Below are 12,253 nucleotides of genomic sequence, written 5' to 3'. Positions count from 1 at the left end.
TCTGCAGTCAGTGGGAAAACTCACTGATGGCCTTGGACACCAGATCCAAACTAAACCTGGGGAACATTTGCCTCCCCTCTGCCCCACGCTAGGGTACACTCGGAGCCAGTCACCTCTTCTCATAGTCCAGATCCCCCACAGTGCCGTTCATCAGCTGGTTGGGAGTCCACTTCAGTGCCATGATGTCGGCAGTCTGGTGAAGGGACAGATATCCTGGGATTGCCTCCATGTCATCTCGCTTGAGAAGAGAAATGCAAGGAGAGAGTGAGCTGGTGGGAGCAGGCTGCAAGACGCCAGAAGCACGAAGCACCACCTCAGGCTACCCGAGGCTGAGCCATGCCCTGGAACACAGTCCTGGACCGTAACACAGCCCTGCCTGCTGCCCCTGAGCCCATCCGCTCACCAACAGTGAGAAACCCACAGTGGCCCTGCAAAACCTCCCAGCAGAGACAACAGGACACCTCACCAGCTTGAAAAAGGGCCGAGAGCAGCTGTGCTGCTGAGGCAAACTTAACAGCTCCACCTAAGCGGTTTGCACTTAATTTATTTGACTACAGTAAGCAGAAAGGGACAGGAGGAGGGTTCTGTGGCCTCTCGTCAAGAGCAGGCAAGGAGAGGAGCCTTTTTCTACTCAGACAGAAGCAGAGCTCTTCCATTCCACTGGGAGGATCCCTATCACCAGGACCTCAACAAACGCAGTCTAGTCACTGCCTTCCCAGATTAGAAACGAGCCTGTGCTTTTCTCCATCAAAGAGCAACGTGGGACAGAATTACCTGGCAGGGAGCAGAGCAGTACTGTAAAGCCCAGATGCCCCAGCAGGTACTTACCGGCTGCACCAGGACGTTGTTCTTGCCGTAGAGGAGCGTGGCTCGGGAATTCTGGTGCAGCGACTCCACATAGTCCCTGGCAGACAGCGATGGCCGGTCATCCATACTGCCACTCGAATGCCTTTTCTGAATCTGGAAGAGATCCACCTACAAACGTGAGGTCAGCACAGACGCCTCTTGCTTTCAAAAAGCTTCTCCTGAAAGCTTATTCCTTCCTCACTTATACACTTAAGAAGGTCACTACTAGAAATCTTTCCCTTTGTGTCCTCTAAGAGGATTCCTGGCTCTGGCCAAGCTTGATTCTGTACTTAGAGAAGCCCCAGGAGTGTGCTTTGTTTGCAATAAACAGAGCAGACTTTGGCTACCTTTGCTTTTTGTTCATACATGCTGTTCCCAAAGGGCGGAGACCCCATGATGCAGTACCGCGTTGGTCCAGCATGCCTGCAGTCTCCACGGCCCACGTTCCCAGCACTTCTGGCTTGAAGACTTCAAGTAACTGCACTTTTCTACCTTTTCTCATCAGAGGGCTTCACAGCCCTTTTCAAACAGATGGAGCCTCAAACCCTGGCGAGTGCTGCCTGTGCACCCCAGGAGGAGCGCTGCGAGGGGCTGTCCCTCCCAGCCTGGCCGTCCCCCGACTCACGCAGAGTGCCGGGCGTTTGGTGGGTGAGTCCTGGCGACAGTGCGAGCTGTGGATCCGGTGCCTCTGAACCAGCTCGTCAGCTGAGGGGTCTGTCCAGAAGTGGTCAGCGGTCTTCATCTTCGTGTACTCCAGCGCACAGGGCCCCACTGCACGTAGAAGAAAATCGCAAACATAAGGAAGTCATCGGTGGTGCTCCGATGACGGTGGTCACTTCTTAGATCCCCAGAGCCCAGCATCTCAGAGCAGGGGTGGTGGGACAGCAGGCAGCAAGCACTAGGCTTAGCACACATTGCTGCTGCATTGTATAACAGCAGTAAAGAATTCAGAGGGGTCAGCCGGCCCTGGCAGCGAGCAATAACCCACTGCCTGACTGCTCATGTGCACACTGAGCCCTGCGTCGCAGCACTGCACTGATTCCCGGGCCCCGGCCTCAGCTCTGGTTTATGCCCATCAGTATTACTGAAGCCTGTGGAAGAAAAGGAAACCCCAAGCTCAGGCTTGCAACATTCCCTCTCTATTCACTGCTCAGCAGCCGGGCATCACGTGGTCTTTATAAGCACTCCACAGGGCTACCTGTCCAAGGCTATTAAGTTTCCTGAAGTTCTTACTAGAAAACAATTGCATTTCACATCCCAGATCACAGAACTGGAAACACAGGTGTGGAAAGCAAGCTATCAAAGTAGGGTAAGAGGAAAGTGTTACCCAATAAAGATGCAAGAATTGGCCCATCCACAGGATCCATCAGGAGAGCTTCTTTCTCATAGTACTTACTAGAAAAAATAGAGAGCAGAATGCTGTAGCATTTCAACCCCCTGCAACTGCAAAAATGATAGAGACAGTGGTTTTAAATCACTGTAATGCCCTTCCTTCTCTTTCTCTATCACTCCTTGATGGTGAGAGGGCAAGAAGCCCTCAACAGGCTGTTTCTGCTAGCTGTGAAATTCCTGGGGAATAGATGCCCTCCTGCAGCATACTGCAAGCATCACCATCTCCTAACAAAACATCCGCAGGACTGGAGATGACACCTGCCCCAGACACCTCAAGCATGCAGTTTCCAGAAGATAAGGACAATGCGGTCCCTGACAAACCAGTTGTCAGCAGAGCAAGCGTGGCCTGTCTTTATTTTAGGGAGTGTATGGTGGCCACCAGCAGTAGGGTATCAGTCGGAGTCCCTGTGCTGAGCACAGAGTGACACAACTGGCCTGTCCCATCCAGGGACTTCTCTGGCCCACTCGGACACACAGCTCAGCCAGCAACACCTCCAGGACCATCGAAAGGGGCGGATGCTGGTAGTGAGTTGGGAGGGGCAAATGGTTGGCCTGTGCCAGCACTCACCTGCTATTTTCTACCAAGTAATGCACGATTTTATCCAAGACCTTTTCAAAGAGGGCTGTGCGGATCCAGAGGTGCTTGATGGCTTGAGGAGACAGGTTGGGCAGCTTTGGCATCTTGCGCACATTCTCCGGGATGCCCTGGACTTGATTTCGTCTTTAAGAGGTACAAGGCAAAAGACAACATCATCACCAGCTCATCACTGAGCACTGCAGGAGCCCAGGGCACTCACAGCACCTTGTGAGGCATGAGGCCAGGGTTTCAGTGGTGCTGACTGTGGTGGCTGGGGGATGCCCAGGAAACTGCATGGGGACAGGGCTCTGGAGCCTGCTCCCTTCATCTATTCCATCCCTACTCCAGAAGGCCCACATCTGCATTTGAAAACTGACTTTAGCAAATTGGTTTTCCCACTGTAAAGGCACCCTAGAACAAGTCTCTGCCTCAGCAGAATCCTTCAACCCACACGCCTTTCCCACTGGTGCCTGAGGAGAGCAGTTTACAAGCAAAGTGGCTTATCTTAGGACAGCATAAAGATTCCTGCCCCCAGGTAGCTGCACCATCCATCTCCCTGGTTCCTGTCCAAGGATGAGTAAGCCACTCTCAAGCAGAAGTTGAATTACTGCAGGTTCAAACCCTGTACATTGAGGCAGATCAAATTTGGTTCCAGTTGGCTTAGTGCACTGGTCCATAAACTGACAGTTCAGGAGCAAACATGCTTAGCTGTCCCTGAAGCATGAGACAAGAGGCAGAAGAAATAAGAACTTGTCCATCCTAGCTTAAACCACAACCGCAGCTCACAGTCTCCTAGAAAAGCAACCAGTTCAGTCAAGATATCAAAAGCCCAAGACAGGACTCTGCTCCCCTGAAAGAGCAATTCCTCCCGCAGAGGCTCAAGTTGGACAATGCGATCCACAGCCATACCCAAACCACACACCCACACCGAAACGCGAGTGACCTGTGGGATAACAGCAATGCTGGTGCCTTACGCATTCTCAATGAGCTGCTCCAGGTCTTGCACCTTCTTGCAAAGCTCCTCTGCCAGAGGAAAGCTCTTGCCCACCTTCATAAACAGAGCTGCTATCTTGTTGCTGCGCAGGAATCCTGCTGCCCTCCGCTTCAAGCCATACAAGACACAGGCTTCCACAGCAGCTGCAACAAAGCAAAGTCGTTACTGAAGCAGCAGGAGATCTTGGAGCTCACGTCACAACAGGCAGTCTCCTGCTGCATCCATGACCTTACTCCACAGCAGAAATGTTTCTCAGGAGGAAGCCAGTGCCACGTTCTATTCCTGCCTAAGCAGACAGGAGATTAGGGAACCCAGATGTCTTTTGACCCAAAGCAGTAGACAGTGGTACAGCTTTTCTGCCTGCAGAGTCATCAGTTCTGCTGACTACACAGAGGTACAATTTCAGTTTTGCAAAACAGAAAAATTGAGGTTGATGACGTCTCTTAGAAGTTCAGCTAATCTGAACAAAAGGGCTAGCTTGATGGAAGTAAACATGAACTGTGGGTGTGCGAAGATGTACGTACTTCAATGGAGAGTTAACTTGTGCCTGTTAAAGTAGATCCAGGGTCTTCCTGAAATCACCTGAGAGGGACTAGTCAGGCAGACTAACTTGTCTTGGACTCACTTATCTGACCAACCAACAGCCTAAAGAGACCTTACTAGACTGGCGATGAAATGGGAATGTGCAGCTTTCGGACCACAGAGATGGTACCTCTGTGCCACCAAGAGCAAGCAGTCTGCGCTGACGTGCCAGCGTGCAGCCTGGGTTAGGATTTCTCAGAGTGCTTTGTTCATTCATAAAACAGAGCGGGAGAAAGGACTTGGACCGCTGTGCTCGCAGCTCTTTGTTCCGAAAACGTCAGGATCTGGCTCCGCTACACAATAGCCTGAATGCAAACAAATCGATGCTAACGCTGGGAAATCTCAGCATGCACAGAGGTTGCATCCTGCTTCCAGGTTTGCACCGGCACGAGCACTGTTACCAGAGCGGTGATTTTCCCAGCAGAGGAGCGACTGGCTCACGGCGTGGCAATAATCGCACGGATCAGGAGCTGCCAAGAGCCCGCTCATACAGAGTCACTCAGGTTAAGCCTGTGGGAGCAAACAGTTTATCTGTGGTTTAACAGCTTGAAGCTAAGTGTGGCTGTACGCCGCACCGTGATGCATCTGGCTGCGCTCCCCTGGCTAAAGGGGTCTGAAACCATTTCAGGTGACCAGTTTACCTATGGGGGCGGCAGCCCCAGCCAAGCCTGGGACAGAGAGCAGGCTTTTGCAGTGTCACTGGGGAGGGCACTGCCAACAGCGCACCAGACGTGGGGTCCCTCTGCAAGCTCAGCACACGAGTCCCTCTCCTTTCTCTCCAGTATGCTCATCGGTCCAGCCGCCACCATTAATCAATGGGCTAGATGGAAGGATGGGATGTAAAACTTCTCAGACAATATATTTTAAGGCAGAGAACATCCCCCCCTGGCCTTCAGGAAAATGACCTCATCAGACATGCGACAACTAACAAGCAAGCGTGCTGCATCTTCTCCAGGTAGGAAAATTGCTTTGCTATGCAGACAAACAGGCTGACATTCTCCTCGCAGGTTTCTTGCAGATTATAAAGAAACCGAACAACTCACTGAAGTTTTCCCTTCAGCCCAGTCTGAGGGACGGGAACAGGAGATTTTGGCCCTGGCCCCCTGCGCTGGGACGGTCCAAGCGAGAAGGAGAAAGCTCGGGAGCGAGAGACAGGCGCACTGAGGATTTCTAAAGCAGAGGAAATGGGACAATTTTTTCACAAAAAATCTCAGTGTTCACACAAACATTCTCCCAAAAAACCAAAAGGCAATAGAGAACCTGGGGATAAACCACAGGCAATGCCAGCAGCTCAGTCTGGCTTCGGAGACCCTCCCAGCTCGGTGGTGACTCAGTTGGCTCTTTGCAGCGGGTACTCGGCAGTAAAGTCCCCGTGCAAGGCTTCGCTTAACTTCCTGCACTGGGCTCTATCGAAAGGCAGCATCAGGCACTCACCAAACCACAGCGAGTGCCCAGAAAGCACCGGCCGCCTGCCCTCTCCTGCCAGGCTCCCCGCCCGGGCACACACAGTGAGCAGGGGAGCCGGCTCTGCTGGCGATGGGAGACGGTGATGACTCCACAGAAAGATGCACACACGTACAGGCTCCACCGGCAATCTGTCTGCCAGAGTCCCCTGGGAGGGCTCAGGATGGATGTCTAGTGTCAAACACAGACTTATTAAACAGGCTGATCAAAGCACTGGAAAATTACATGGACCCACAGTTCTGCAGGCTATTGATCTGGGTCTGACAACAAGCTTTCTGGTGCACCGGCACCCCTCCTTCCCCAGGAACCCGACGCTGCAGAGCCAGCCGCGCTGCAGCAGATGCCGATTCTCCTCTCGTTTGGAAAGGCATTTTTTCCTACAGCTGAACAACTCTATGGAGACATTTAAAAAGACATTTCATGCAGACCCATCAACAACGGCTCCCAGGGCTGAGAGATGCTCTCATTATCTCTGACCTGCTTAGTGCCATGCCTGAGTTCACCGCTGAGCGGGCAGGGGGGGCGCGCGGCATCTGAGGTGCTGCAAGACATGTCCTGTACTAACAACAGAAAAGCAACACATTTGGGCTAGCCAAGTCCTGCTCACCCAAAACCAGCCATTCAGAGCCACTGGATGGATACCTAGTTTTTAAACAAAGCCCTGCGCAAACCCTCCTGAAGCCCAGACATGCTACAAATAGCTCGGCCCACGCGCGGATGGGTCTTCCTGCCTGTCCCAGAGGACTATTTGCAGCTGCAAAATAAGACCAGACTGCTTCATGGCTTTACGACCAAATGCAAGAAGACCCACCCCTCCCTCACACACGTTCAAATCACCCAACCCCAAGTCCCTTCATTCATTTGTTCTACGCTCTAAGGCTGAAATACAAGTGACAGACACAAACAAGCCTACCTGCCTGAGACTGCACCCAGTCATACCCATTTTAGAGTGCCCAGCCATGGAGCAGGCATCTCCCGAAAGCTCAGGCAGGTCTCTGCTGCTAATCTCAGCAGGGTGGAATAGCAGTCATCAACCCTAGCCAAGTGGGGTCAGGAGCCAGCTGGAAGTGGAACTGCAAACAAAAAAGCCACATGAACACTAACCCACAGCTTTGTTTTTGGAGCGTAAGGTTATGCTGACATACAGCTGAACAAGCAAAGCACAGCAGCATCTTCAAAACCGGGGGAGAAGCCCCCCCTCTCCTCTGAGGCTGAGGTCTCTGTGGGGCCACACTGCCAACGTCAGTGCTCTACCAGCGGAGCTGGACTTCAGCCCCAGTGTCTGCTGCCAGCACTGGGCAGGGCACCATCACCCCCTCCTCCAGTTTGTATTTTTGGGGATTTCCCTGTTCTCGAGCAGCCATCTCCAGCTTTTTGGAGGTGGCCTCAGCCTCCACAGCGGGCGCCAGCCTGGCCGGGCTCCAATGCTCACCTGGTGCAGCTGGGCGCCAGAGCCGCCAGACACGGTACAAGAGCAGCGCTGGATTTGTGGCATTCCCAGCTCTGCCAAGCCATCAGTTGTCAAATCAATTACGCTGCCAATCAGCAACTTATCAGGGCCCAGTTTTCTGCCAGCTGCACGTGGTAACAAGAGGCTAGCAAGGCAATGAGCCCAAAAAGCCCCTCTGTGCCTCACACCCACCCTCGTATGCCAGAGAGAAAAGTCATGCAAGCAAGCTGGGGGTAGGCAGATGAGGTGTCCCTTCCTCTGCTGCCCACCAAAATGTCTTAGCAAACCAGGCACCTTCTACCTTCGCCAGCCCCCGGAGTGCCGTGGGGTAACAAGGGACTCCACCCTGGCAAGCCCAGGGGCTTGCCGAGGGGCCACCAAGGCTCCCAGCGCCACGGGGGACCAGCAGCCAGGGCTGCCTCCCTGCACAGCCGCCCCACAGCCCTCCCGAGAGACAACCTCTGTTGAGCACCAGATGCTCAATGTGCCGTCAGTTCCACTCTGAATTTCCAGCAGACGAGCGAGAGCACTTATGCTCGCGCAGGAGAGCAGCAGATCGCTTTGCTCACGTCACGGCCAGTGCATCACACCTCCCTGCCAGCTAGGGAGCAGCACAAGGGAGAAAACCTGGGCTTGCTGAAAAGCCTCCCAGCACGCTCCAGCAAGACGAAGCAGTCATCAGCGTCTGCCCTCAACACCGTAGCCTGAACCTCTCCAAAACACTACTCCTGCTGGCAAAACTACACACGAATGTGCAGTCTCCGTAGGAAAAACTCTCCCTGTACTCTCCCAAGGGCTCAGAAACTTGAGCGCATAAACTAAGTGCACCGGGTCCATGCTAAATCCAGAGGTAATAGTAATTTCTTTTTTAACCTTATGATTTTCTGAGCCCATTTCATAACTTACTGTCACCACTACCAATGGACACTGTGAAGAGAAAGACTCTCCCCATCCCTACAGCAGAGACACACAGTGCAGGGGCTCTGTGCAGCTACACCCAGGCAAGGTGGGAGTTTTATTCCTTGGCGAAAGACTAAAGATATTTGGGATCCCGAGGGCGCTCTTGACCTGGCACGATTCAAACCACTCAGGGGTTGAGCATGAAGGCAGTCTCAGCACTGATGTGGACCACAAACCCCTCAGCTCACGCAGGCCCCCAGCCCTGCTGCTGGCTCTCCATCAGCCTCCCAGGGCAGCATGAACGTGACAGATGCCAACTCGCATTTGTCTGCTTCAAACCCTTCCCTCGCGGGCAAAATAGGGCAGCTGCCCTTTCCTGCCAGACCACTGGTTTCATCAGAAGGGGTTTGCGGTACACTGGCTACGCAGAGGATGAGGAGGGCTCGACGAGGAGGGCTCTGTGGGGAAGGTGGCTCTCCCCAGAGAAAAGGGCAGCTCTGCCTAGCCAGATCCAGGCTTGCAGCATGCTCTGCTTGTCAGGGAAAGAGGTTATTTATAAGCTCACCTGGCTCACAGGGAGAGCCACAGCACCGAGGAAGGTGCACACACCATTCAAATGAGAGAGCAACGGCAGACAGACCAGAAGGTGTAGACACCAAAAGCCAGTGAAAGTGCAGCGGCATCATTAAGAAGCCAGAAGGAACCAACGAGCCCTTCGTGCCTGGATGCCTCAGCTCCATGTCGCAGGATGCTATAAATAATTCCAGGCTGCAAAGCCTCGTGCTGCACAGAAAAGCAGAGAATGAGTCACACCTTGAAGTCTGTTCTGCTCTTTCGATGCCATTCGGTCGACAGCATACAAAGGCACACTGGCCTGAAACAAGCACCTGCATGTCTTTTATGTGAGGGCCCAGGAGAAAAGGAAGAAGGCTTTGCTCTCCAAAGCAGAAAAAGAGACCTCACAGCTCCCTTCTTTCTTTTTTGTGCCTATGCCTGTGGATGCTACAGTCTTATTCAGTGGTGACAGTGCTGCACGAGCCTTCTCAGAGCAACTTCTTCAAAAGCTAGTTGTCATCACTTCTGTCATTTTCTTCCCAGCCTCCAAATTAGCAAGCTGCCCTTCAGCTATTTGTAAATTGAGGAGTGCCGCTCCCCCCTCCGCACACTGCCTGCAGCATTTGCTCAGCAGCAGCCACATGGCCCCAGCCTGGGTGTGCTGGAAGTGCAGCTGACTAACTCAGCAAACATCCCTGCTGAGAGCGACAGGCACAGCAAGCAGATCAGACTCCAAATGGGCACTGGCTGTCACCCCCTTACCTGGAAGCTAGGGCTCGTGGTGTTGGAGTAGAGCAGCAGAGAGGTTCCCTGGCAGCTTCAGTCCCAGGGCTGAGCCACAGGACGACAGGGGAGTTTCTTGCTTTGCTCTTTAAAGAAACTTGTTCGGCCAAGGACCCTGCAAGGTCCACATCCCCGTCTCAAATCCCTGGCAGCAGCAATGCTGAGCAGACACCCCACAGCAGCGGAGCCCGGCTGTGCTTGCCCAGGCTCCTCGGTTTGCAGGAGCAATGCTTCCCCTTGCAGCTATGCTGGGCTTTGAGCAGGGACCACAGGGATGGCTAGCTGTCACCTGAGGAGGAGAGTTGGCAGAAAACAGCAAGCCACAGGTAAAACCGGCAGGTAGCTTTCCCAACAGCTGGTAGCGGTCTCTCCCGAGGCCCTTGCAGCTGTACCATTTGCAGGGGACAGCCTGCCTGCCTCCCTCAACACTGCTTCTCTCCAGAACACAGGGAAGGTTTGTCAGCAGCTCTGTGCCCTGCAGAATGGAATACAGGTTGCTTCTGCCAGAGGCCTCACTGCCTATCAGCCATCTAAGCGCTTTGCAGAGCCTGGGAAAGCTCCTGGGCTCAGGGGTTCACCATTGCATGGCAGCAAGGGACAAGGAAGTGCCCAAGATCTGCTCCAGGAGCACCCAGGCACGTTGCAGTGCCCAGGCTCTGCCCAGCAGTGCCCCCAGGGATTCCCCACAGACCTCCAGGACCGCGACGAGCAGGAAGGCCGTGGCTGTTAGGAAGGCTCAGGCCAAGGGAGCCCACAACAGCACCTCCACTACATGGCAGAGCTGGGCCCAGACTCCGGCTCTGCAGCCGCCGGCACCGCAGTCTGCCTGCTCAACCATCACCCTGCATGTTGCCATAGACACTACTGCGGCAGCCGGGAGTAGGGAGACCCAGCACATGGCGGATAGTGCAGGCGCCAGGGCTGCAAAATTGGTGAGTGGGCAGAGAGGGAGCACAGCTTCTTCCAGCAGAGCTACGACGATGCCTCCTCTATCTTCTCAATAGAAATACATGAAACAGAGAGGGAAGCAGGCAAGCACCTCACCCTGCTAAATGGCAGGAGAAGCACAGCTTCCTTGGCAGCAGTGCATGACCAGCGAGTGTGCAAGATCAGACTGAGCCAGGAGAACGTGCAGCACCCACCTTGCAGATGGGACCTCTACCCATGCCAGGGGCACAGGCACACACACCGCACTCCCCAAAAGCCCCTTCCAAGCAAGGACAGATGCTGCGCTCCAGGACAAGACATCCTGCCCTGGGAGTAAGCGGGCAGAGGGAACTCTAACCACTTCCATCACAAGTCCGGCGTAGGAACTTTGTCTTGCAAAATTCAGGGAGCATCCCAAAGAGGGCAATTCCACAGACTTTGGTGGATGGAGCCTCATCTCACACATGCAAGCGGGGAAGCACAACAGGGTAAGACACTCAGCACAATCTCTAGCCCTCAGCAAGCCACCTTCAACAAACTACCTCCACCACTTGCCCGATGCTGTCAGTGACCAACAGCAACAGCTTTTGCATCCAAGCTGCCCCGAGAGCAGCACCTGGAGGGAGAACCACTGTGTCTGGCAGGAGCCTGGCAGAATGGTCAGTTGCAATGCTGACTGTGCTCTGTTATTTGTAACACTGCCAAGAGAAGGGGCTATAAACAGATTCAAAGCCAAAGGCACCTGGGAAAACCACCGTGGTGCAAGCCTACTGCCAACTTGGAGGACAGCAGGGAACTTACTCATCTTCCATAGCGGTCCCTGGTATCTCCCAAAACCGGTGTCTGTCTCTCAGAAAGCTGCTAGTGAGGAGACAGAGGCAGATGGAGGGCACCAGGCATCTTGCCAAAGCACGCTCTCGAGCTCTGGGTGAGTGGGTAAACACTTGACACTGACAGGGCTGCCGGGGCACAAAACCACAGCTCACGTGTCTGATTAATGCTGTCCCTTTGTTTCCTTGAAGCCCCCCATCTGGCTCCAGCTCCATCCCACCTGCACCCCCAAGGGGCTGAGACATTTTCTTATCCATGCAGCACCTAGCACAAAGGGCCTCTTCCACGCCCAGGGCTCCTGGGCTACAACCATCTCACTCATCCAATGGCCTGAAGCGCTTGCCCTGCCATCAACAGACTAATTGGTTTCTGCCTAGGTTTGAAATTCAAACGCTTGCCAGTCCACCAGCCGTGTCTCCCCACTTCTGCAGACGCTGACCCTGGCAGCACTTGGCAGACTGGACAACTGAAGCTGCTGAAGAAGCTGCTTTACCTGGGGCATTAACTGTATCCAAGGCAGACACGTACTCTCCAGTTTGACCGGGTGACCGAAGCTGCACAGAAGGGCCAAAAGAATAGAAACAATCTAATTTTGCCACCTTGATTGCAAAGTCTCCTCTGATGATCAGCAGTGATTTTATTAAAGGTTGAAATTCTGTTTTCATCTGTCAGAGAAGAGATGGGGAGCCAATGTGTTGGGCCATTAGCACCGCTCTGTGGGCTGGTCCAGCCCCCAGAAACCTCCAGTGCAGAGCAGCTGCCGAGAGGAGCCTGGGCACCGCCGCCAAGCGAGCTCGCCAGCCACGCTGCGCGTTACCGCATCGCAGTCACAGTTTGGGCTGCCACAAACCGTGCTGCTCCATGGGAGCTGGCGGGCTGCCCCAAACGCACCTCCCGGGATGCGCTGGCCTGCTGAGCTCTGCACCGGGCAGGGTGCTGAGACCTGGCCTCA

At 54.0% G+C, this 12,253-nt stretch overlaps 1 protein-coding gene across 8 annotated transcripts in view; it reads right to left on the bottom strand.

The window, feature by feature from the left end:
* Positions 1-12,253, bottom strand: part of SGSM1 (small G protein signaling modulator 1) — a 50,300-nt gene that overhangs the window by 23,486 nt on the left and 14,561 nt on the right. For 7 of the 8 annotated variants that reach the window (XM_076352585.1, XM_076352587.1, XM_076352591.1 and 4 more), the window contains exons 4-9: positions 3,790-3,952; positions 2,807-2,959; positions 2,174-2,241; positions 1,472-1,617; positions 829-960; positions 114-238 (exon numbers count right to left, since the gene is read on the bottom strand). In XM_076352585.1, the coding sequence (XP_076208700.1) occupies positions 114-238; positions 829-960; positions 1,472-1,617; positions 2,174-2,241; positions 2,807-2,959; positions 3,790-3,952 (787 nt within the window). Of the gene's footprint in view, positions 1-113; positions 239-828; positions 961-1,471; positions 1,618-2,173; positions 2,242-2,806; positions 2,960-3,789; positions 3,953-5,434; positions 5,492-12,253 lie in introns of those variants that run through there. The other variant, XM_076352592.1, reaches the window with a different exon arrangement.

The sequence above is a fragment of the Aptenodytes patagonicus genome, chromosome 15 (assembly GCF_965638725.1).
Source record: "Aptenodytes patagonicus chromosome 15, bAptPat1.pri.cur, whole genome shotgun sequence".
Taxonomy (NCBI): domain Eukaryota; kingdom Metazoa; phylum Chordata; class Aves; order Sphenisciformes; family Spheniscidae; genus Aptenodytes; species Aptenodytes patagonicus.
The sequence above is the reverse complement of the archived record's forward strand: the minus strand, read 5'-3'. Positions and strand labels throughout refer to the sequence as shown.